The 24714-nt window shown below is 40.6% G+C and overlaps 1 protein-coding gene across 1 annotated transcript in view; it reads left to right on the top strand.

The window, feature by feature from the left end:
* The first annotated feature begins 1589 nt into the window (after positions 1-1589).
* RPS6KA6 (ribosomal protein S6 kinase A6) overlaps positions 1590-24714 on the top strand; it is a 170604-nt gene continuing 147479 nt past the window's right edge. The window contains exon 1 of the mRNA XM_080795171.1: positions 1590-2031. Within this exon, the coding sequence (XP_080651297.1) occupies positions 1954-2031 (78 nt within the window). The 5' untranslated portion in view covers positions 1590-1953. The remainder of the gene's footprint in view (positions 2032-24714) is intronic.

The raw sequence follows: 24714 nt of genomic DNA, 5'->3' as shown, positions 1-24714 counted from the left end.
GTTCTGGAGAACAAGTGAAGAAAATGTTTAAATAAAGAGGGAGTCATAAAAAAAAAGGAATCATGAACTGCATCAAATGCGAATGAGTGGTTCAGCAAGTTAAAGTCAGTAGCAATGCCTTTTAGGTGATGGGAACGGTGCAGTAGAGGAACAAAGTTATCTGATTCTAAGGGGGTAGTAATGGAGAATTGCAGAACAGAGTCTTTGAGCTGCAAGAGGGGATGAGATCAGTGCTCAAAATGGTGGGCCTTATTTAAGAACAGTGCCAGTTCAGCCAAACAGGAATTTGTGCAAGTGTGTGCACATGCACATTTTCACAGTTTATAGCTCCAAGCACCTTCTACTTTGAAAGTTTTCACTTTCACAGAATTGTTTTTACAAAGTTAGCTCTTTTCCCTGGAGTTTTAAGCAGTGTATGTGGGAGGGCACATTTAGTGATCCTTGTTTGCAATTCAGTGCCAACCTCTGGTGTGCTTTTTACTCACATAGTGCTGGACTGCAGACGGGGAAATTAATGGAGGGCATAGTTCAGTGTTTCCTCGGGCGCAACACAGCATCACTGGGTGTAGTAGTGGGGAAAGTATGCTTGTGTTTTATGTTGACTGTTAGAAACCTCTCCAAAGTACTGAGCCGCCTTGTCGCTGTGACCTTTGCTATTTTAAGTCTCTTTGAAGTGTCAAAGGTGGAATCACTTTTTTACGATGTTTGCCGAAGTGTTTCCATAAAGATCTTGATCATCGCCCGGGTATGAGACTGTATTTATCTCAGTTGTATCGCTAGCTCCTACTACAGCGAGTGGCTCAGAGTAGGAAGGCAGTACAGATTCTACTGGAAGAAGACAGAAAAATGACTATTACTTTCACTACAGCCCAATACCTTCAGAGCGGGGTGGGGGTTGAAATTAGCTTCATACATTCTGCCTTCAGTGTCACAAGTAGAGTCCAAAATGTGGCACATTTGTGTGCATGTGTGGGTGAACACTAGAAACACTGCGTGTCACCAGTACTATGGAAACTCTGAGAGGGATGGGGCTGGAAGAGTTAGGGAGTTCAGGTGTATTAGTTTGTTTTAAATGCATTTTCTTCCTGCTTCCAGCTTTTAGAAACCCAATGTACACTGGACTGAAATCCCCGCCCCACTATTCATCACTATACACAAATGGGTGTGGCTTGGTGTATAGGACACCTGCTTTTGTGAGCCCTGCAAGCAGATATTCCTGGAGTCCTCCCCTGACACTGACTCCTCCAACGCTATAGAGCGTCTCCCAGTTGCCACATTCGTTTTGGGAATCTTCCCGCCTGCAAGCCGGCTTCGCAGACTTGAGAGGGCCCGCTGAGCATGTGTGAAGGCGACGCGCATGCTCCGTGTAGTGGGCAGGTTTACCGCAGAGCGAGCAGTGGTTTTTACTACTCTTCTCCCGCCCCCTCGCCCTACGCGTCCTCCTCCTCGCTCACACAACCCCCAACCACGCGGTTCTCCGTGTTCACCCCGCTCTCCCCTCCCCCCTCTTCAACCCAGGCTGGGGAATCTCCATTGACGTTCGGGTGACGCTCCCGTGCTGCCGCCGCGGGGCAGGGAGGGGGGTTCCCGGCGCTGCACAGGTAACGCCGCCGCTGCCGCCATTTTGACGGAGCTGGGTACGCGGAGGGAGCCCTCGGAGACCGGGTGGCGGACGGAGGCAACGTCGAACCACAGTCGCGCGGGCTGCAGTGTGAGCACCAGCCGTGCGTAGCCCTCCGCGCGGCATTAGTTTTCTCGTCTAAGGGGAGCAGATGCCCGCGGCGGCGATCCTCCTCTCCCAGCCGCTGAGGGCATCCTGCAGCCAGGGCAGCGGTTGCTGAAGCAGGGGCTGGGGGTTCCGCGGGTGGTGGCGGCGGCTGGGCAGCTCCAAGGACGGGATGCGCGGCTGCGCCAGTGGCTGGCAGCTCCTGCTCAAGTGCTCCTGAAGGGGCGATGCTACCGTTCTCGCCTCAGGACGAGCTCTGGAATCAAGAAATGGAGGTTTTCCGAGGCGGCGCGAGCAGCGGCGAGGTTAGTGCGGTGGCCGAGTGCTGGAGCCACTCCCCTCCTTCCCTCAGGACCTTGGCTGGAGGCCGGACGGAGAGGGTTGTGGGGCTGACGGGCGGGGTGCCCAGGCCAGCTCCCCGGAGGCTGCTGGGCGGCGAAGCACGCGCTGCCCCAACTGTGCTTTCGCTCGGGAGACAGCGGTCTGGGGCGTGGGGAGACGGAGCCGCCTGGGCCCGGGCTCTGTCTCAGAAGGAGCTCCTGCCTCTCGGGCCACACTGGAACTGTGATATAAGTTCCTTCACTCTGAGACCTGAAATGAGACTGGGGAACGCGCCAGGTGCTGCGCGGTGCTCAGCACATTTCTTTCTCTGCTGCGCCAGGTTTGCTCTCTTGGACCACTTTCGCGGACAGGGCTGACTCCAGCTAGCTGTTGAACCCGGGCGCTTTTGGAACCTAGCGCAACAAAAACACACCTAGGTGACAGAGTAACTCTGGGGACTTTGGCTTATAGGGATGTGTGCTCCTTACTTGGTTTTCTAGTTTCTCCATGACATGTTGTGGGTTTTGTAACAACCCCAGTGGAGATTAACTGGCGCCCAGGTTTCTTTTTTGACATTACGGTGGTGTTCTGGGGTCCCCTCAATTCTACCACCCTCTTCCTCCTGTTCTTTCCCCAACTGCTGTTCCCGCCCGCCCCCGTCGGTCGGTAAAAGAAAACACAGTAAACCCTAGCCCTTACAAGATGAATCTTTGGAAGACTTTGAGGTTCAACCAGAATATTTTGGGTCTCCTCTCTTCCCGCTCTTCTGAGATTGTTCTGGTTGGACTTAGGTCAGCTGTGCAGTGAAAACTTAGATCTGTACAGGTATTCTGTTTTTAGTGTTATTGCTGCCGTTGTTAGAAGCGGGCAACATTTAAACTCTAAAAATGAGCCTTTTGGGAAAGTCAGATCCTTTTTTTGATAACTTAATGGATGAACAGCTTAATACTCCAGTAGAGTCCACAGTAGACCTCATAAAAAGTCTGAATGCCAAACTGATTGGCATTTTGAGGTAGGACTGGCAATCACAGTCCTCCACCTCTCAAGATGCTAATTTGTGTTCAAGTACTTGCTCCATCTTTAAAAAAAAAAAAAAAAAACATTCCTTTTTCTTTTCAATGTTCAACTAAATTGGGGTTAAAATTCCATGCCAGGATAACATTTAATAAGAAATGTAATAGAAAAAATTCAGAAGGAGTCTAAAGTTGAATCCTCTCCACTGTAGTAAATGTTTTACTAGTAAACTAAGCAGTTCCAAAATATATTTTAATATTCTGCATCTCTTAAGAACAGGATAAGTGAAGAAAGCTAAATTTCTTCTTGGAATATAGAGATGTTTCATACTTGCAAGAATTTTCTAGCAAGACCATTCGGAGGGAGAGGAATTTTATTTTATTCACATATGTAATTCGTTGACATATAGTTTCATGTATCTGGTATATAAGAACAGTTACATGCTTGTATATAAGGATGGAGTGGGAGATGGAGAGCCTTTTACATGCTTCCTATTTTATTATTTTTGTTAAATTTGAACGGAGAAATGTTTTGAATCATAATTACCACATAGGATGTTTTATTGTTTGCGGTATATTTTAGGTATTATAGAGATTTAACAATGCGTCTCTCCAATTCATCAATTTGGAAAAATACTCAAATGGAAATTCTTAAATCTTGTAAAACAAATGGTGACAGTTAATGTGGTGAAGATGGTATTGCTGCTGCCTTTGTCTGAAACAGTTCTGATCAACGAGATTTGACTATGATGCTTCAAGTGACTTAAAAATATTCTAGGTGAAAACTAAATACTACATCTGAATAGACCTGTTTAACACGTAAAAGAGGTTCTTTCTGTTATTAGTTTATAAGTTTTCTTTTCATAAGAAGGAAACCATTTTACTGCTCAGACTATATTTTTAAAGTTTTTTAAAGATTTATTTGAGAGAGAGAGCGCACTTGAGCACAAGCCACAACGGGGCAGAGGGAGCAAATCTCATGTAGATTTCCTGCTTAGCGCAGAGCCCGGCTTGGAGCTCTCTCATCACCCGGAGATCATGACCTGAGCCAAAACCAAGAGGCAGACATTCAACCAACTGAGCCACCGAGGCGCCCCCTCCCAGACTTACTTTCTTTTCTTTTTTTTTTTTTTTTTTAAATTTCAGTCCAACTTAATTAACATTTGGTGTATTATTAATTTCAGAGTTAGAATTTAGTGATTCATCATTGCGTATAATAGTGTACCTTACGTCAACTGCCTTCCATTTTAATCGCCCATCACCCACTTACCCCATCCCTCTATCCACCTCCCCTCCAGCAACCCTCAGTTTGTTTCCTATAGTTTAGAGTCTCTTATGGTTTGTCTCCCTGTGTGATTTAGTCTTATTTTACTTTTCCTTCCATTCCCCTATGTTCATCTATTTTGTTTCTTAAATTCCACATGTGAGTGAAATCATAGATTTGTCTTTCTCCAACTTACTTTTAATTACGTGTTTGTTGATATTGGCTTTAGAAATGTTAATGCTTCAGCATGAACTTTGCAGCCCCAATCATGATAGTTTTTAGGACTAAGGGTGTTTTCATTGTAGAATATGTTTTTTGAAAATGTGTTGGAATCCTTAAAGAAAATGTGAGTGAGAATGTGTTAACTTTAATGTCAAAGAAAGTAATTCCCATCAGTTTTTGTGTGTGTTGAATCCTGGTAAAATTAAAGATTATGTGCACTATTAAATACTGTGGAGTCTTTTTCAGTATCTATCTTTTACTTGTCTTGTTTCATGGGCAATTGTTAACCTCTGAATTATCATTCAGAAGTACGAGGATTATTTGTTTTAGACTCTGAATGTGCTTTTTCACAGTTACTGAGAGTTACATTTTTTGACCAAACACAATAGGGAGTTATAATGATGCAGAGCCTTACTACTGTTTGTAAAATTGTCCTGTGGGAAATGTGTTGGAGGTTTGAAATAAGAACTAGCTTGATTCCAGTGAGAGGTGGAAAATGGGCCTTCCAAGGGGAAATATGAGTTCTTTTGGCTACTGGGAAGAAGGTTCTTGGGGGTAGGAAATAAGATAAGCAAGAGGCTTTGGCTGTGAGAGCTCTTGCAGGAACTGTCTCAATTAGGTATACTAGGAATAGGGCCTTCAAAGAGCATCGCCCCACAGGAAGAAACGATTTTAGCTCTTGACTGGATTTTGTCAGGCTGAGGAAAGAGATGTTACTTGAGATGTGACTGGGTATTGGGCATTCCTGGGTAAGGGCTATAAAGAACAGCCTGATGTAGTAAAGTGAACTTCTCATGAGTTACTGCTCTGTGCCTTACAGTATACATTTGGTTGGTTGGTTGGTTGTTTTTTGGTGAGAGAGTACTTGCTTCCTGAAGGAGGAATTGATTATAGTTTTCAAATTGCATGTTATAGCCCATCAAATTATATTGTAATTGGTACTTTTATTTGTTCATTTTTCTCCTAAATTTTTACTTAAATTCCAATTACTTAACATTCAGTGTAATGTTAGTTTCGGGTATAGAATTTAGTGATTCAGCACTTACGTTCAACACCCTGCGCTCATGCCAAGTGCCTTCCTTAATCCCCATCAGCTATTTAACCTGTTGCTCCACCCACTGTCCCTCCGGTTTATTCTCAAACAGTTTATCAGTTTATTCTTAATAGTTAAGATTCTGTTTCTTGGTTTTCCTCTCCTTTTTACCCCCATATTTGTTTGTTTGTTAAATTCCACATATGAGTGAAATCATATGGTATCTGACTGATTTCACTTAGCATAATACTCTCTAGCTCCATCCTTGTCCTTCCAAATTCTTTTTATAGCTGATAAATATTTTTTTGGCTGATAAATATTTTTATAATGTTTTATATTCTATAATATTTTGTAGCTGAGAAATATTCTAATATATCTACATATATATGCATATATATATTATCCATTCATCATTCAGTGTTTCCATAATTTGGTTCCTATAGATAATGCAGCTATAAACATCAAGATTCATGTATCCCTTTGAATTAGTATTTTTGTATCCTTTGTGTAAATACCTAGTAGTGTAATTGCTGGATCCTAGGGTAGTTCTATTTTTAAGTTTTTGAGGAGCCTCCATACTGTTTTCCAGACTGGCTGACTGGCTGCACTACTTTGCATTCCCACCAGCAGTGTGAGAGGGCTCCCCTTTCTATGCAGCCTCACCAACATCTGTTGCTTCCTGTGTTGTTAATTTTAGCCATTCTGAATGATGTGAGGTCATAGCTCATTGTGGTTTTGATTTGTATTTCCCTGATGATCAGTGATGTTGAGCATTTTTTCAGGGTGTCTGTTGGCCATCTCTATGTCTTCTTTGCAAAAATGTCTATTTATAAAAAAAAAACTCTATTTGTGTTTTCTGCTCATTTTTAAACTGGATTATTTGTTTTTTTGGTATTTAGGTTTATAAGTTCTTTTTTAAAAAATATTTTTATTTATTTATTTGACAGAGAGAAATCACAAGTAGGCAGAGAAGCAGGCAGAGAGAGAGGGGGAAGCAGGCTCCCCCCTGAGCAGAGAGCCCAATGCAGGGGCTTGATCCCAGGACCCTGAGATCATGACCTGAGCTGAAGGCAGAGGCTTAACCCACTGAGCCACCCAGTTGCCCCCAAGTTCTTTTTTATTTTTTAAAGATTTTATTTATTTATTTGACAGAGAGAGAGAGAGAGAGATCAAAAGTAGGCGGAGAGGCAGGTAGAGACAGAGGGGGAATCAGGATCCTTGCAGAGCAGAGAGCCTGATGCAGGGCTCGATTCCAGGACCCTGAGACCATGACCTGAGCCGAAGGCAGAGGCATAACCCACTGAGCCACCCAGGCGCCCCTATAAGTACTTTATGTATTTTAGATACTAACCCTTTATCAGGTACACCATTTGCAGATATCTTTTCCCATTCCCTAGGTTGCCTTTTAGTTTTGTTGCTTATTTCCTTCATTGTGTAGGAGCTTTTTATTTTGATGACATCCCAATTGTTTTTTTCTTTTGTTTCCCTTGCCCCAGGAGACTTATTTAAGTAAGAAGTTACTACAGCTGATGTCAAAGAGGTGACTGCCTGTGTTCTCTAGGATTTTAGAGGTTGCCTGCCTCACAATTAGGTCTTTAATCCATTTTGAATTTATTTTTGTATGTGGTGGAAGTAAGTGGTACAGTTTTATTCTTCTGCATGTTGCCCAGTTTTTCCAACCCCATTTGTTGAAGAGACAGTCTTTTGCCCATTGGATATTCTTCCCTGCTTTGTCAAGATTAGTTGACTATGTAGTTGTGGGTTCAGTTCGGGGTTTTCTATTTTGTTCCATTGATCTGTGTCTGTTTTTGTGCCAGTACCATACTGTCTTGATCCCTACAGCTTTGTCATATGACTTGAAGTCTGGAATTGTGATGTCTCCAGCTTTGCTTTCCTTTTTCAAGATTGCTTTGGCTATTCGGGGTCTTTTGGGGTTCCATACAAATTTTAGGATTATGTTCCCTCTATGAAAAATGTTGATATTTCAGTGAAGATTGTATTAAATGTGTAGATTCCTTTGCCTAGTATAGACATTTTAACAGTGTTTGTTCTTTCAACCCATGAGCATGGAATGTTTTTCCATTTCTTTATGTCCTTTTCGGTTTCTTTCATCACTGTTTCATAGTTTTCAGAGTACAGGTCTTTTGCTTCTTTGGTTAAGTTTAGTCCTGGCCATCTTATGGTTTTTGGTGCAATTGTGAGTGGGATTGATTTCTTGATTTCTCTTTCTGGTTCTTCATTATTGGTGTATAGAAATGCAAAAATTTGCTATATATTGGTTTTGTTTCCCATGACTTCACGGAAGTCTTGTGTCCATTCTAGCAATTTTTTGTTGGAGTTTTTCAGGTTTTCTGTATAGAGTATAATGTCATCTGCAAGTAGTGAAATTTTGAATTCTTCTTTGCCAAGTGGGATACTTTTTTATTTCTTTTTGTTGTCTGATTACTTTGGATAGGACTTCTAGTAACATGTTAAATAACAGTTGTAAGAGTAGACATCCCTGTCTTTTTCTTGACCATAGAGAAAGAGCTCTCAGTTGTTCATATATGACCTTTATTATGTTATGTTCCCTCTAACCTGACTTTTTTTGAGGGTTTTTATCATGAATGTATGTTGTACTTTGTCAAATGCTTTTCCTGTATCTGTTGTAAGGATCATATGGTTCTTATCATTTCTTTTATTAATGTGGTGTCTCACATTAATTAATTTATGAATATTGAATGATCCTTGCAGTCCAGGAATAAATCCCACTTGATTGTGGTGAATAATTCTTTTAGTGTACTATTTGATTCAATTTGCTAGTATTTTATTGAGAATTTTGCAACCATTTTCATCAAGAATATTGGCCTGGAGTTTTTAGTGGAGTCTTTGGTTTAGGAATTAGGATAATGCCAGTCTCATAGAATGAATTTGGTAGTTTTCCTTCCATTTCTATTTTTTGGGATAGCTTGAGAAGAATAGGTATTGATTCTTTTAGCATTTGATAGAATATTCCTGTGAAGCCATCTGGTCCTGGATTTCTGTTTGTTGGGAGATTTTTGATTACTGATTCAATTTCTATGCTGGTTATTGGTCTGTTCAAGTTTTCTATTTCTTTCTGCTTCAGTTTTGGTAGTTTATGTTTCTATGAAGTTAACCATTTCTTCCACGTTGTCCAATTTTGGCATATAATTCTTCATAATACTCCCTTGTAATTGTTTGTCTTTCTGTGGTGTTTCTTATTATTTCTCTTCTGTCAATTGTAATTTTATTATTTGGTTCCTTTCTCTGTTCTTTTTTGTAAAGTCTGACTAGACATTTATCAATTTTACTAATTTTTAAAAAGAACTAGCTCCTGATTTCTTTGATCTGTTTTATTGTTTTCTTAGTTGCTATATCATTTATTTCTGCTCTAATTTTTATTTCCCTCCTTCTGCTTGCTTTGGGCTTCATTCATTTTTCTCTTTCTAGCTCATTTCTGTGTAAGGTTAGGTTGTCTACTTGAGATTTTTCTTCTTTTTTGATGTAGGCCTGTATTGCTATATGCTTCCCTCTTACGACTGTTTTTCCTGCATCCCAAAAGTTTTGGAACATTGCATTTTCATTTTCATTTGTTTCCATGTATTATTGTTGTTGTTGTTGTCATTGTTCTTTGATTCCTGATTCACCCATTCATTCTTTAGTAGCATATTTTTTACCTCCATGTATTTGTTGCCTTTCCAGATATTTTCTTGTGGTTGACTTCCAGGATCATAGTGTTGTGGTCAGAGAACATGCATGGTATTGTTTTGTGACATAATATGTGATCTAGTCTGTAGAATGTCCCATGTACACTTGAAGAGAATGTATATTCTGCTGTTTTAGGATGAAATGTTCTGGATATATCTGTTAAGTACATCTGGTCTAGTGTGTCTTTCAAAGTCATTGTTTCCCTGTTTATTTTCTGCTTAGATGATTTGTTTGTTGATGTAAGTAGAATGTTAAAGTCTTCTACTATTATATTATTATCATCAATGAGTTTCTTTAAGTTTGCTATTAAATATTTGAGTTACTCCCATGTTTGGGGCATAAATATTTATTTTTATTTTTTTTATAAACATATAACGTATTATTATCCCCAGGGGTACAGGTCTGTGAATCACCAGGTTTACACACTTCGCAGCACTCACCATAGCACATACCTTTCCCAGTGTCCATTACCCTACCCCCTCTCCCGACCCCCCTCCCCTCAGCAACCCTCAGTTTGTTTGTGAGATTAAGAGTCACTTATGGTTTGTTTCCCTCCCAATCCCATCTTGTTTCATTTATTCTTCTCCTACGCCCCTAACCCCCCATGTTGCATCTCCACTTCCTCATATCAGGGAGATCATATGATAGTTGTCTTTATCCGACTGACTTATTTCACTAAGCATGATACCCTCTAGTTCCATCCACATCGTCGCAAATTGCAAGATTTCATGTCTTTTGATGGCTGCATAGTATTCCATTGTGTGTATATACCACATCTTCTTTATCCATTCATCCGTTGATGGACATCTAGGTTCTTTTTGTAGTTTGGCTATTGTAGACATTGCTGCTATAAACATTCGGGTGCACGTGCCCCTTTGGATCACTACTTTTGTATCTTTAGGGTAAATACCCAGTAGTGCAATTGCTGGGTCATAGGATAGTTCTATTTTCAACTTTTTGAGGAACCTCCATGCTATTTTCCAGAGTGTTTGCACCAGCTTGCATTCCCACTAACAGTGTAGGAGGGTTCCCCTTTCTCCTCGTCCTTGCCAGCATCTGTCATTTCCTGACTTGTTAATTTTAGCCATTCTGACTGGTATGAGGTGATATCTCATTGTGGTTTTGATTTGTATTTCCCTGATGCCGAGTGATGTGGAGCACTTTTTCATATGTCTGTTGGCCATCTGGATGTCTTCTTTGCAGAAATGTCTGTTCATGTCTTCTGATTTCTTGATTGGATTCTTGAATTGGATTGAATTGAATTGAATTCTTGATTGGATTATTTGTTCTTTGGGTGTTGAGTTTGATAAGCTCTTTATAGATTTTGGACACAAGCCCTTTAAGTCGTTTTATCTGATATGTCGTTTGCAAATATCTTCTCCCATTCTGTCAGTTGTATTTTGGTTTTGTTAACTGTTTCCTTTATCTGATATGTCGTTTGCAAATATTTTCTCCCATTCTGTCAGTTGTCTTTTGGTTTTGTTAACTGTTTCCTTTGCTGTGCAAAAGCTTTTGATCTTGATAAAATCCCAATAGTTCATTTTTGCCCTTGCTTCCTTTGCCTTTGGTGATGTTCCTAGGAAGAAGTTGCTGCGGCTGAGGTCGAAGAGGTTGCTGCCTGTGTTCTCCTCAAGGATTTGGATGGATTCCTTTCTCACATTGAGGTCCTTCATCCATTTTGAGTCTGTTTTCGTGTGTGGTGTAAGGAAATGGTCCAATTTCATTTTTCTGCATGTGGCCGTCCAATTTTCCTAACACCATTTATTGAAGAGGCTGTCTTTTTTTCCATTGGACATTCTTTCCTGCTTTGTCGAAAATTAGTTGACCGTAGGATCGAGGGTCTATTTCTGGGCTCTCTATTCTGTTCCATTGATCTATGTGTCTGTTTTTGTGCCAGTACAATACTGTCTTGATGATGACAGCTTTGTAATAGAGCTTGAAGTCTGGAATTGTGATGCCACCGACTTTGGCTTTCTTTTTCAATATTCCTTTGGCTATTCGAGGTCTTTTCTGGTTCCATATAAATTTTAGGATTATTTGTTCCATTTCTTTGAAAAACATGGGTGGGATTTTGATAGGGATTGCATTAAATGTGTAGATTGCTTTAGGTAGCATAGACATTTTCACAATATTTGTTCTTCCAATCCAGGAGCTTGGAACATGTTTGCATTTCTTTGTGTCTTCCTGAATTTCTTTCATGAGTACTTTATAGTTTTCTGAGTATAGATTCTTAGCCTCTTTGATTAGGTTTATTCCTAGGTATCTTATAGTTTTGGGTACAACTGTAGATGGGATTGACTCCTTAATTTCTCTTTCTTCTATCTTGTTGTTGGTGTAGAGAAATGGAACTGATTTCTGTGCATTGATTTTATATCCTGACACTTTATTAAATTCCTGTACAAGTTCTAGCAGTTTTGGAGTGGAGTCTTTTAGGTTTTCCACATATAGTATCATATCATCTGCAAAGAGTGATTGTTTGACTTCTTCTCTGCAGATTTGGATGCCTTTAATTTCTTTTTGTTGTCTGATTGCTGAGGCTAGGACTTCTAGTACTATGTTGAATAGCAGTGGTGATAATGGACATCCCTGCCCTGTTCCTGACCTTAGCGGAAAAGCTTTCAGTTTTTCTCCATTGAGAATGATATTTGCGGTGGGTTTTTCATAGATGGCTTTGATAATATTGAGGTATGTGCCCTCTATCCCTACACTTTGAAGAGTTTTGATCAGGAAGGGATGCTGTACTTTGTCAAATTCTTTTTCAGCATCTATTGAGATTATCATATAGTTCTTGTTCTTTCTTTTATTAATGTGTTGTATCACATTGATTGATTTGCGGATGTTGAACCAACCTTGCAGCCCTGGAATAAATCCCACTTGGTCGTGGTGAAGAATCCTTTTAATGTACTGTTGGATCCTGTTGGCTAGTATTTTGGTGAGAATTTTTGCATCTGTGTTCATTAAGTATATTGGTCGGTAATTCTCTTTTTTTGATGGGATCCTTGTTTGGTTTTGGGATCAAGGTGATGCTGGCCTCATAAAATGAGTTTGGAAGTTTTCCTTCCATTTTTGTTTTTTGGAACAGTTTCAGGAGAATAGGAATTAATTCTTTCCATGTTTGGTAGAATTCCCCTGGGAAGCCGTCTGGCCCTGGGCTTTTTATTTGGAGATTTTGGATGACTGTTTCAATCTCCTTACTGGTTATGGGTCTGTTTAGGCTTTCTATTTCTTCTTGGTTCAGTTGTGGTAGTTTATGTCTCTAGGAATGCATCCATTTCTTCCAGATTGTCAAATTTGTTGGCATAGAGTTGCTTGTAGTATGTTCTTATAATTGTTTATATTTCTGTGGTGTTGGTTGTGATCTCTCCTCTTTCATTCATGATTTTATTAATTTGGGTGCTTCCTCTTTTCTTTTTGATAAGTCTGGCCAGGGTTTTATCAGTCTTATTAATTCTTTCAAAGAACCAGCTCCTAGTTTCGTTGATTTGTTCTGTTGTTTTTTTGGTTTCTATTTCATTGATTTCTGCTCTGATCTTTATGATTTCTCTTCTCCTGCTGGGTTTAGGCTTTTTTTTGTTGTTGTTGTTCTTTCTCTAGCTCCTTTAGGGGTAGGGTTAGGTTGTGTATTTGAGACCTTTCTTGTTTCTTGAGAAAGGCTTGTACTGCTTTATATTTTCATCTCAGGACTGCCTTTGCTGTTTCCCACAGATTTTGAACTGTTGCATTTTCATTAAATTTGTTTCAACGAATTTTTTCAATTTTTCTCTAATTTCCTGGTTGACCCATTCATTTTTTAGAAGGATGCTGTTTAGTCTCCATGTATTTGCATTCTTTCCAAATTTGCTCTTGTGATTGAGTTCTAGCTTCAGAGCATTGTGGTCTGAAAATATGCAGGGAATGATCCCAATCTTTTGATCCCAGTTGAGACCTGATTTGTGACCCAGGATGTGATCTATTCTGGAGAATGTTCCATGTGCACTCGAGAAGAATGTGTATTCTGTTGCTTTGGGATGAAATGTTCTGAATATATCTGTGATGTCCATCTGGTCCAGTGTGTCATTTAAGGCCTTTATTTCCTTGTTGATCTTTTGCTTGGATGATCTGTGCATTTCAGTGAGGGGAGTGTTAAAGTCCCCTACTATTATTGTATTATTGTTGATGTGTTTCTTTGATTTTGTTATTAATTGGTTTATATAGTTAGCTGCCACCACATTAGGGGCATAGATATTTAAAATTGTTAGATCTTGTTGGACAGACCCTTTGAGTATGATATAGTGTCCTTCCTCATCTCTTATTATAGTCTTTGGCTTAAAATCTAATTGATCTGATCTAAGGATTGCCACCCCAGCTTTCTTCTGATGTCCATTAGCATGGTAAATTGTTCTCCACCCCCTCACTTTAAATCTGGAGGTGTCTTCGGGTCTAAAATGAGTTTCTTGTAGGCAACATATTGATGGGTTTTTCCTTTTTTATCCATTCTGATACCCTGTGTCTTTTGATTGGGGCATTTAGCCCATTAACATTCAGGGTAACTATTGAGAGATATGAGTTTAGTGCCATTGTATTGCCTATAAGGTGACTGTTACTGTTTATTGTCTCCGTTCCTTCCTGATCTACTACTTTTAGGCTCACCCTTTGCTTAGAGGACCCCTTTCAATATTTCCTATAGAGCTGGTTTGGTGCTTGCAAATTCTTTCAGTTTTTTGTTTGTCCTGGAAGCTTTTTATCTCTCTTTTTATCTCTCCTTCTATTTTCATTGATATCCTAGCTGGATATAGTATTCTTGGCTGCATGTTTTTCTCGTTTAGTGCTCTGAATATATCATGCCAGTTCTTTGTGGCCTGCCAGGTCTTTTTGGATAAGTCCGCTGCCAATCGGACTTTGTATGTTACAGACTTCTTGTCCCGGGCTGCTTTCAGGATTTTCTCTTTGTCGCTAAGACTTGTAAATTTTACTATTAGGTGACGGGGTGTGCACCTATTCTTGTTGGTTTTGAGGGGGGTTTTCTGCACCTCCTGGATTTTGATGCTTGTTCCCTTTGCCATATTAGGGAAATTCTCTCCAATAATTCTCTCCAATATACCTTCTGCTCCCCTCTCTCTTTCTTCTTCTTCTGGAATCCCAATTCTAATGTTGTTTCGTCTTATGGTGTCACTTATCTCTCGAATTCTCCTCTCATGGTCCAGTAGCTGTTTGTCTTTCTTTTGCTCAGCTTCCTTATTCTTTGCCATTTGGTCTTCTGTATCACTAATTCTTCTGCCTCATTTATCCTAGGAGTAAGAGCCTCCATTTTTGATTGCACCTCCTTAATAGCTTTTTTGATTTCAACTTGGTTAGATTTTAGTTCTTTTATTTCTCCAGAAAGGGCTTTTATCCCTCCAGAGAGGGTTTCTCTAACATCTTCCATGCCTTTTTCAAGCCCGGCTAGAACTTTGAGAATCGTCATTCTGATCTCTAGATCTGACATATTACCAATGTCCATATTGATTAGGTCCCTAGCCTTCAGTACTGCCTCTTGTTCTTTTTTTTGAGGTGAGTTTTTCCGCCTTGTCATTTTGTCCAGATAAGAGTATGTGAAGGAGCAAACAAAATACTGAAAGGGTGGCAAAGAGTCTAGGAAAATGCATTTTAACCAAATCAGAATAGACCGCAAATCATGGGGGGGAGAAAAGGGATAAAAAGAAATTCAGATAAAAAAATTTAAAAAAGAAAACAAAGAAAAAATATAAAAAAATATATGTATATTAGATAAACTAATTAAAAAACGTTAAAAAAGAAAAGGGTAAAAGTTAAAAAAAATTAAGCAGAAGAAAAAAGAATTAAAAAAACAAAACAAAACTAAGTTAACCGCAAGACTTAAGAATCATGGGGAGAAAGCCATCTGTTCTGTGCTTTGCTTTCTCCTCCTCTGGAATTCTGCTGCTGTCCTTGGTAGGTGAACTTGCTCTTGGGTGGATTTCTTGTTGATCTTCTGGAGGAGGGTCCTGTTGTAGTGATTCTCAAGTATATTTGCCCGAGGCAGAATGGCACCGCCCTTACCAGGGGCCAGGGTAAGTAATCTGCTCGGGTTCGCTTTCGGGAGCTTTTGTCCCCTGAACGCTTTCCGTAGAGTTCCAGAGGTCGGGAATAAATGGCGTTCTCCCAGTCTCTGGCCTGGAGGAGCTGAGAGCTCGGGGCCCCACTCCTCAGTGTGCCCTCAGGGAAAAGAGCCCAATCAGTCCCGTCTCCCTGGCCTCTGGCTGCTCTCCGAGCTCACCCAGCCTGCAATCGGTTCAAGGTAACCCCGAGCTGAGAGCTCACTCCTCGGCTCTGTCTCTGTAGCCGGCTTCCCCTGTCTAATACCTGTGAGCTCTGCGACACTCAGACACGCCCGATCCTTCTGTAACCCTGCGGGACCTAGAGCCCCGCTGGCCCCGCGTGTGCTTCACCCTGGTTTAACCTCTGGAGCCATGTCCCTCAGTGGAGCAGACTTTTCAAACTCCTGATTTAGTGCTCCGTTGCTCCGCCGCTTGCCAGGAGCCGGCCCCTCCCCCGTGGTCTATCTTCCCGTCGCTTTGGATTCACTTCTCCGGCAGTCCTTTCAGAAAGTGGTTGATTTTCTGTTTCTCGAGTTGTTGCTCTTTTTCTCTTCGGTCTCCTGTTTGATTTGTAGGTGTTTGCAATGGTTTGATATGCTATCTAGCTGATCTCCTGCTACCTAATGTAGTCTCAGCCTGCTACTTTGCCGTCTTGACTCCTCCCCTGGGGCATAAATATTTTTAATTGTTAGTTCTTTTGGTTGGATAGTGCCCTTTATTATGATATAGTGCCTTTCTTCATCTTTAGTTACAGTCTTTGCTTTAAAATATAGTTTGTCAGATAGAAGTATTATGATTCCAGCTTTTTTTTTTTGACATCCATTTGCATGATAAATATTTTTCCATCCTCTTACTTTCTGTCTGCTGGTATCCTTAGGTCTATAATGATTTTTTTTTGTAGGCAGCATATAGATATGTCTTGTTTTTTTCATCTGTTTTAATAATTCTTGAAGGCTGGTTTAGTGGTTAGGAACTCCTTTTGGTTTTGTTTGTCTTTGAAACCTTTATCTCTCCTATTGTGAATTAGAGCCTTGCTGGATAGAGTATTTTTGGCTGCAGATTCTTCCAATTCAGCACTTTGAATATATCATGCCACTATCTTCTGGCTTCCCAAGTTTCTTTTGTGAGACCTGCAACTAGGCTTATGGGTCTTCCCTTGTAATTTAGACATTGCTTTTGTGTTGCTGCTATTAGAATTTTGTCTTTATCGTATTTTTCAAATTTAATTACACTATGTCTTGGTGTTGGCTTGTTCTTGTTGATTTTGATGGGCGTTCTCTGTGTCTCCTGGATCTGGATATCTATTTCCTTTCCCAGTTTAGGGAAATTTTCTTTTTTTTTTTTTATTTAATTTTATTTTTTTCAGTGTTCCAAGATTCCTTGTTTATGCACCACACCTAGTGCTCCATGCAATACATGCCTTCCATAATACCTACTACCAGGCTCAACCATCTCCCACCCCCCTCCCCTCCAAAACCCTGTTTGTTTCTCAGAGTCCACAGTCTCTTATGCTTCATCTCCCCCTCCGATTTTCTCCAATTTACTTTTCCTTTCTCCTAATGTCCTCCATCTTATTCCTTAATGCTCTACAAGTAAGTGAAACCATATGATAATTGACTCTCTCTGCTTGACTCATTTCACTCAGCATAATCTCCGCCAGTCCCGTCCATGTTGATACAAAAGTTGGGTATTCATCCTTTCTGATGGAGGCATAATACTCCATAGTATATATGGGCCATATCTTCTTTGTCCATTCGTCCATTGAAGGGCATCTTGTCTCTTTCCACAGTTTGGTGATTGTGGCCATTGCTGCTGTGAACATTGGGGTACAGATGGCCCTTCTTTTCACTACATCTGTATCTTTGGGGGTAAATACCCAGTAGTGCAATTGCAGGGTCATAGGGTAGTTCTATTTTTAATTTCTTTTTTTTTTCTTTTAAAGATTTTATTTATTTATTTGACAGAGATCACAAGTAGGCAGAGAGAGAGAGGAAGGGAAGCAGGCTCCCTGCTGAGCAGAGAGCCAGATGCGGGGCTCGATCCCAGGACCCTGGGATCATGACCTGAGCCGAAGGCAGAGGCTTTAACCCACTGAGCCACCCAGGTGCCCCTCTATTTTTAATTTCTTAAGGAATGTCCACACTGTTTTCCAAAGTGGCTGCACCAACTTGCATTCCCACCAATAGTGTAAGAGGGTTCCCTTTTCTCCACATCCTGTCCAACACTTGTTGTTTACTGTCTTGTTGATTTTGGCCATTCTAACTGGCATAAGGTGGTATCTCAGTGTGGTTTTGATTTGAATCTCCTGATGACTAATGATGATGAACATTTTTTCATGTGTCTGTTAGCCATTTGTATGTCTTCTTTGGAGAAGTGTCTGTCCATGTCTTCTGCCCATTTTTTGACGTGATTATCTGTTTTTTGAGTATTGTGTTTGAGGAGTTCTTTATAGATCTTGGATATCAGCCCTTTGTCTCTAATGTCATTTGTGAACAACTTCTAGTATTCTGTGGGTTGCCTCCTTGTTTTGTTGACTGTTTCCTTTGCTGTGCAGAAGCTTTTTATTTATTTATTTTTAAAGATTTTATTTACTTATTTGACAGACGGAGATCACAAGTAGGCAGAGAGGCAGACAAGGGGGTGGGGAAGCAGGCTGCCTGCTGAACAGAGAGCCCAATGGAGGGCTTGATCCGAGGACCCTGTGATTGTGACCTGAGCTGAAGGCAGAGGCTTAACCCACTGAGCCACCGAGGCAACCCAGAAGCTTTTTATCTTGATGAAGTCCCCAAAATTTATTTTCGCTTTTGTTTCCTTGGCCTTTTGAGAAATGTCTTCTTTTTTTTTTTAAGGATTTTATTTATTTATTTGACAGAGAGAGATCCCAAGTAGGCAGAGAGGCAGGCACAGAGAGAGAAGTGGGGAAGCAGTCTTCCTGCTGAGCAGGGAGCCCAATGTGGGACTGCATCCCAGGATCCTGAGATCATGACCAGAGCCGAAGGCAGAGGCTTAACCCACTGAGCCACCCAGGCGCCCCAGCCTTTTGAGAAATGTCTTGAAAGAAGTTGCTGTGCCTGATGTCAAAGAGGTTACTGCCTGTGTTCTCCTTTAGGATTTTGGTAGATTCCTGTCTCACGTTGAGGTCTTTTATCCATTTCGAGTTGATCTTTGTTTATGGTGTAAGAGAATGGTCAAGTTTCATTCTTCTATACATAGCTGTCCAATTTTCCCAGCACAGTTTACTGAAGAGACTTTTTTCCACTGTGTATTTTTTCCTGCTTTGTCGAAGATTATTTGACCATAGAGCTGAGGGTCCATATCTGGGATCACTACTCTCTTTCACTGGTCTATGTGTCTGTTTTTGTGCCAATACCATGCTGTCTTGGTGATCACAGCTTTGTAGTAAAGCTTGAAATCAGGCAACGTGATGACCCCAGTTTTGTTTTTCTTTTTCAACATTTCCTTAGCAATTTGGGGTCTCTTCTGATTCCATACAAATTTAGGATTGTTTGCTCCATCACTTTGAAAAATGCTGGTGGAATTCGGTCATGATGGCATTGAAAATATAGATTGCTCTGGGCAGTACAGACATTTTAACAATGCTTATTCTTCTGATCCATGAGCATGGGATGCTCTTCCATCTTTTTGTGTCTTCTTCAATTTCTTTCATGAGTGTTCTATAGTTCCTCAAGTACAGATCCTTTACCTCTTTGGTTAGGTTTATTCCCAGGTATCTTATGGTTTTTGGTGCTATAGTAAATGGAATGGATTCTCTAATTTCCCTTTCTATATTTTCATTGTTAGTGTATAAGAAAGCTACTGATTTCTGTGCATTAATTTTGTATCCTGCCACATTACTGAATTGCTCTATGAGTTCTAGTAGTTTGGGGGTGGAGTCTTTTGGGTTTTCATATAAAGTATCATATCATCTGGGAAGAGAGAAAGTTTGAATTCTTCTTTGCCAATTTGAAAATTTTTTATTTCTTTGTGTTGTCTGATTGCGTTGCTAGGACTTCTACTACTATGTTGAACAACAGTGGTGAGATCGGGTATCCTTATTTTGTTCTTGATCTCAAAGTTAAGGCTCTCAGCTTTTCCCCATTGAGAATCATATTTGCTGTGGGTTTTTCATAGATAGATTTTATGAAGTTGAGGAATGTTTCTTCCATCCCTACACTTTGAAGAGCTTTAATCAGGAACAGACGCTGTATCCTGTCAAATGCTTTTTCTGCATCAATTGAGGGGACCACATGCTTCTTCTCTCTTCTCTAACTGATTTGTTCTATCACATTGATTGATTTGCGAATGTTGAACCACCCTTGCATCTCATGGATAAATCCCATCTGGTCATGGTCGATAATCTTTTTAGTGTACTGTTGGATCCTATTAGCTAGGATCTTGTTGAGAATCTTGGCATCTATATTCATCTGGGATATTGGTCTGAAATTCTCCTTTTTGGTGGGGTCTTTTCCTGGTTTCGGAATTGGTAATGCAGGCTTCATAGGAAAAGTCTGGGAGTTTTCCTTCTGTTTTTATTTTTGAAACAGCTTTAGGAGAATAGGTATTATTTCTTCTTTGAATTTTTGATAGAATTCCCCAGGGAATCTGGCAGGTCCTGGGCTCTTGTTTTTTAGGGGATTTTTGATCACTGCTTCAATCTCGTTACTAGATATTGATCTATTCAGGTTATCAGTTTCTTCTGTTTCAGTGTTGGAAGTTTATAGGTTTCCAGGAATGCATCTATTTCTTCTAGGTTTCTTAACTTATTGGCTTATCGCTGTTGATAATAATTTCTGATGAATGTTTCTGTTTCCAAGGTGTTAGTCGTGATCTCTCCCCTTTCATTCATAATTTTATTAATTTGTATCCTCTGTCTTTTCTTTTGGATTTGTTTGGCCAGTGGTTGATTGATCTTATTGATTCTTTCAAAGAATCACCTTTTAGTTTTGTCGATGTGTTCTACTGTATCTCTAGTTTCTAACCCATTGATCTCTAATCTTGATAATTTCCCTTCTTGTGTGTGAGGTTGGCTTAATTTGTTGTTGATTTTCCAGTTCTTTAAGCTGTAAAGAGTGCTGGTGTGTTTGGGTTTTTTCAATTTTGGGGGGTGAGGCTTGGATTGCTATGTATTTCCCCCTTAGTACTGCCTTTGCCGTATCCCAGAGGTTTTGTACCAATGTGTCTTCATTGGTTTCCATGAACTGGTTAAGTTCTTCTTTGATTTCCTGGTTGACCCAAACATTCTTGCATAGGATGGTCTTTAGCTTCCAATTCTTTGAATTTCTTCCAAACTTTTTCTTGTGGTTGATTTCCAGTTTCAAAGCATTGTGGTCTGAGAATATGCAGGGAATAATCTCAATCTTTTGGTGTTGGGTGAGCCCTGATTTGTGACCCAGTATGTGGTCTATTCTGGAGCAAGTTCCATGTGCACTTGAGAAGAATGAGTTTTCTGATGTTTTAGGGTGGAATGTTCTGTATAATGTATCATTCAATGCTGTTGTTTCTTTATTGACTTTCTGCTTGGATGATCTGTCTATTACTGAGAGCGACATGTTAATATCCCCTTCAATTAATGTATTCATATCAATGTGACTCTTTATTTTGATTAACAGTTGGCTTATGTAGTTGGTCGCTCCCATATTGAGGGCATAAATATTTACAGTTGTTTGATCTTTTTAGTGGGTAGATGTTTTATGAATGATGTAGTTTCCTTCTGTATCTCTGACTGTAATTTTTAGCTTAAAATCTAATTTATCTGATAGGAGAATTGCTATCCCAGCTTTATTTTGAGACCCGTTGGTATGGAAGTTGGTTCTCCATCCCTTCACTTTCAGTCTGGATGTATCTTTAGGTTCCAAACCTGTCTCTTGTAGACAGCATATGGACAGGTCTTGTCATTCTATCCAATCTGCAACCCTGTGTATTTTATGGGAGGATTTGGGCCATTCACATTGAGAGTGATTAATGGAAAGATAAGTTTTATGGATAAGTGTTATTCGCCTGTGAAGTTCTTGTTTCTATAGATTGCCTCTCTAAATTTCTGTTCTATGTCACTCTTGGGTTCTTTCTTCTTTTATAGACACCCCCCCCTTAATATTTCTTGTAGTGCTGGCTTGGACCAAGTAATCGTGCCAGAACCTTGCCGGTCTTGGAAGCTCTTTATCTCTCCACCCATTCTGAATGTCAACCTTGCTGGATAAAATATTCTTGGCTGCATGTTCTTCTCATTTAGTGCCCTGAATACGTCTTGCCTGCTCTTTCTGGCTTTCCAAGTTTCTGTGGACAGGTGTGCTGTTATTCTGATGGTCCTTTCTCCGTACATAAGGAATCTCTTCCCCTTAGCTGCCCTTAGGATCTCTTGTCTAAAATTATGATTTGTGAATTTCACAGTTTATTGTCTGAGGTCTTTCTAGATTTGTTGATCTTGGGGAGTGTTTTTCTGCCTCTAGGACAGGAACACTTGTTCCATTCCCCAGATTAGGGCAGTTCTCATCCAGAATTTGTTCAACTGTATCTTCTAGTCTTCTTCCTTTCTCCACCCACTCAGGGATCCCAGTAATTCTCACTTTGGAATGTTTCATGGTGCCATTTATTTCCATAATTCTGTTTTCATGGCTTCTAAGCTGTTTTTTCCAGGCCTCCTCCTGATCCTTTATTTCTGTTAGTTTGTTTTCTAGATCACTAATTCGATCTTCTCCCTCCGTTACCCTAGCTGTTAGAGTATTTAGATTAGATTGGATCTCATTGATAGCATTTTTAAGTTCTGCCAGATTGACTCTTACTTCTGCCCTTAGAGATTCTATGTTGTCACTAACAGTTTTCTCCAATGTAGGCATTGCCTCTTTAATTGTTACCCTGAATTCCCTTTCCAACATATTGTTTATGTCCATATCTAGCAGTTCTGATGGAGAAGGTACAGTCTCTGAGTTTTTACTTTTTTGGGTGTGCCTCCTCCTAGTCATTTTGGTGAGAAGTGGTTGAGGGGATATATAGCTAAATATATCAACCATGATCTAGGCAAGGTGTACCCTGGAAGATTTCAGAGGAATTGGTAGTCACCAATAAGAAGAAAGAAAAAAGAAAAAAAGAGAACGAGAAAGAAAAACTGAACCCCACCAAAATGAGCCCCCAAAGTAAGATTTATAAGGTACATAAACAAAAATGAAGAAACACAAAGACCAACAAAAGTAAACGATAAGAAGAAAAAGAAGAACTTAGCAAAATGAACCTCAAGAATAAGATTTATATAATACCAGAACAAAACAAATTCGCAGAAACACTGAGAGAAGAATAAGATGGGATGGTGGTTATAAATCCTCGATATGGGTGAGGAAGGTTATTTCCGTTCTTCCTAGGTGTATCTTGTTAACTTTGTTAAAGGACTCAACTTTCCAGAGATGCAGGGAAATTAAAACTGGTTTATATATAGGCGTAGTATTGAATAGGGAGAAAAGGATTACCTTGAAGCCTCTATATTTATGTATATTAAAAAAAAAGAAAGAGAAAAAGAAACATAGGATATATATGAAAGAAGTTCAAGTTAAAAAGTTATTACGGAATATTTTGTATTAAACCTCTAGTTGTTATGGTAAATAGGTTAAAAAATTAACAAGAATCATGAGAACAAATTAAAAAAAAAAGGAAAAGTTGTATCTGTGAAATATACAGGTTTTAGAGCAATACTGGGAACTTAATATATTGTTTTCCCCTGTTGTTGTGGGTTTACAGTTTTATGGGGAACCTGTGGTATTTGTCCTCTTGTTCTTTTGGCTTCTTTTCTGAGGGAGGGGCCTGCTACATTGTTTTCCCATCAATTTTGCTTGGGTTCAGTGGCCCTGCGGGCTATCAAGGGGCTGGGCTCTGTAGAAACCGGTTTTACAGGCTTTGGTTCTCTGGAGGGTTTTGTTCTTTGGTGGCTTTTTGTGACTTTTTGTAGGTTTAGTGCAAAGTCAAGTGTCTGTACCCAGATCTCCACCTCAGAGAGAAGCCTCAGACTGGTGGTCCAGAGGGGTGGTCCAGAACACACAGACTCACCCCTCTGCCACCTCCACTGAATACTGCAACCTCCCCCAGTCGGTGTGCACCTCCTGCCACCATCTCAGTGGTCACCTGAGGCCCCTGCTTGTCTCTGCACCCCTGTGCCACTAAAACCATGAGCGATATTGGTCCACGGTTCCTGCTTTCATTGGCTGCCTTTGCCAGGACTGCTGTCCGGAGTCCAGGTTTACACAGGGTATGCTTAGACCCCGCATTCTCGCAGGTCTCTGAAGGCTGCAGGTGAGGGACTCTGACCAGAGACAGCACTGGGTTCTCTGAGGCGCGGGCTGGGAGCACTCAGACCCCTCAGCCAGTCGAGGAAGGCTGCGGTCCTAGAGACTGCCGGTGGGCGCCCACACCAGGTTCTCTCAGGTGCAGCAGGTATGCGCCCAACCAGAGTGGTGGTGCAAGCAGCGGAAAGGCGTGAGCTCAGAAACCAGGACCTGGAGGCTCCACTGCACTCTGTCTGGCATGTGTGGTCACCAGCAGTGACCATCCTGCGACCATGGGCTTAGGCCCGTGCTCATGACTGCCTGATTCCACCAGCTGCCCCTTAAGATCTTTTGCTTTTTTTGAGTGCTTTTAACCAGACTCCAAATTAACACTGGTCCCCAGTTCTCCAGTCACAGGGCACTTGTATTGGGGTATTACTTTCCAATGGGTCACTTCTGGTGGCTACCTCCCCCTTCTGTTTATCCTCCAATATCAGTCCAAGCATTCCCACTCCACTACCTGTCCACTGGAGTCTTCTGTCCCTGTAGAGATCCAGCAGTGTATAATCCTGCATCTCAGGCTGATTTCCTGGTTGTGATATGAGTGTTCCAGTAGATAATTAGCTCATTTCAGGGGACCGGTTGAAACAGGGTCTCCTACTTCTCTGCCATCTTATTTCTCCCCACGTTAGGTAGGTTTTTAAATTTTTCTTTAATCTCTGCAGAAGGACCTCCCTAAAGTCTACCATCCTTTTCTCAAGCCCAGCAAGTATCCTTATGATCGTTGTTTTAAATTCTCTATCAGGCATGTTATGTAAACATCTGTTTCACTTAGATCTTTTGCTATGACTTTATCTTGTTCTCTCATTTGGGATAAGTCTTTTCATTTGCCCCTTTGTCTTGAATCTCTGTCTTCTGTGTGTTAGAAAAGCCCGTTATGTTTCCTGATCCTGAGAGTAATGTTATTATGCAGAAAAGTTCATATTGTGTCCAGGGTCTGGTGCTTCAGGGATTGTCTCTGGTGTGTGCTGTATGTGCTCTGCTGGTGTGTTTTGGCTGCTCTTTCATTACTGTCTGTAGAGGCTCTCCTTGCCTGCAGTGTGTGTG

This window comes from Martes martes, assembly GCF_963455335.1.
Source record: "Martes martes genome assembly, chromosome: X".
Classification (NCBI taxonomy): Eukaryota; Metazoa; Chordata; class Mammalia; order Carnivora; family Mustelidae; genus Martes; species Martes martes.
Note: the sequence above shows the minus strand (reverse complement) of the source record. Positions and strands in the feature narration are given on the sequence as shown.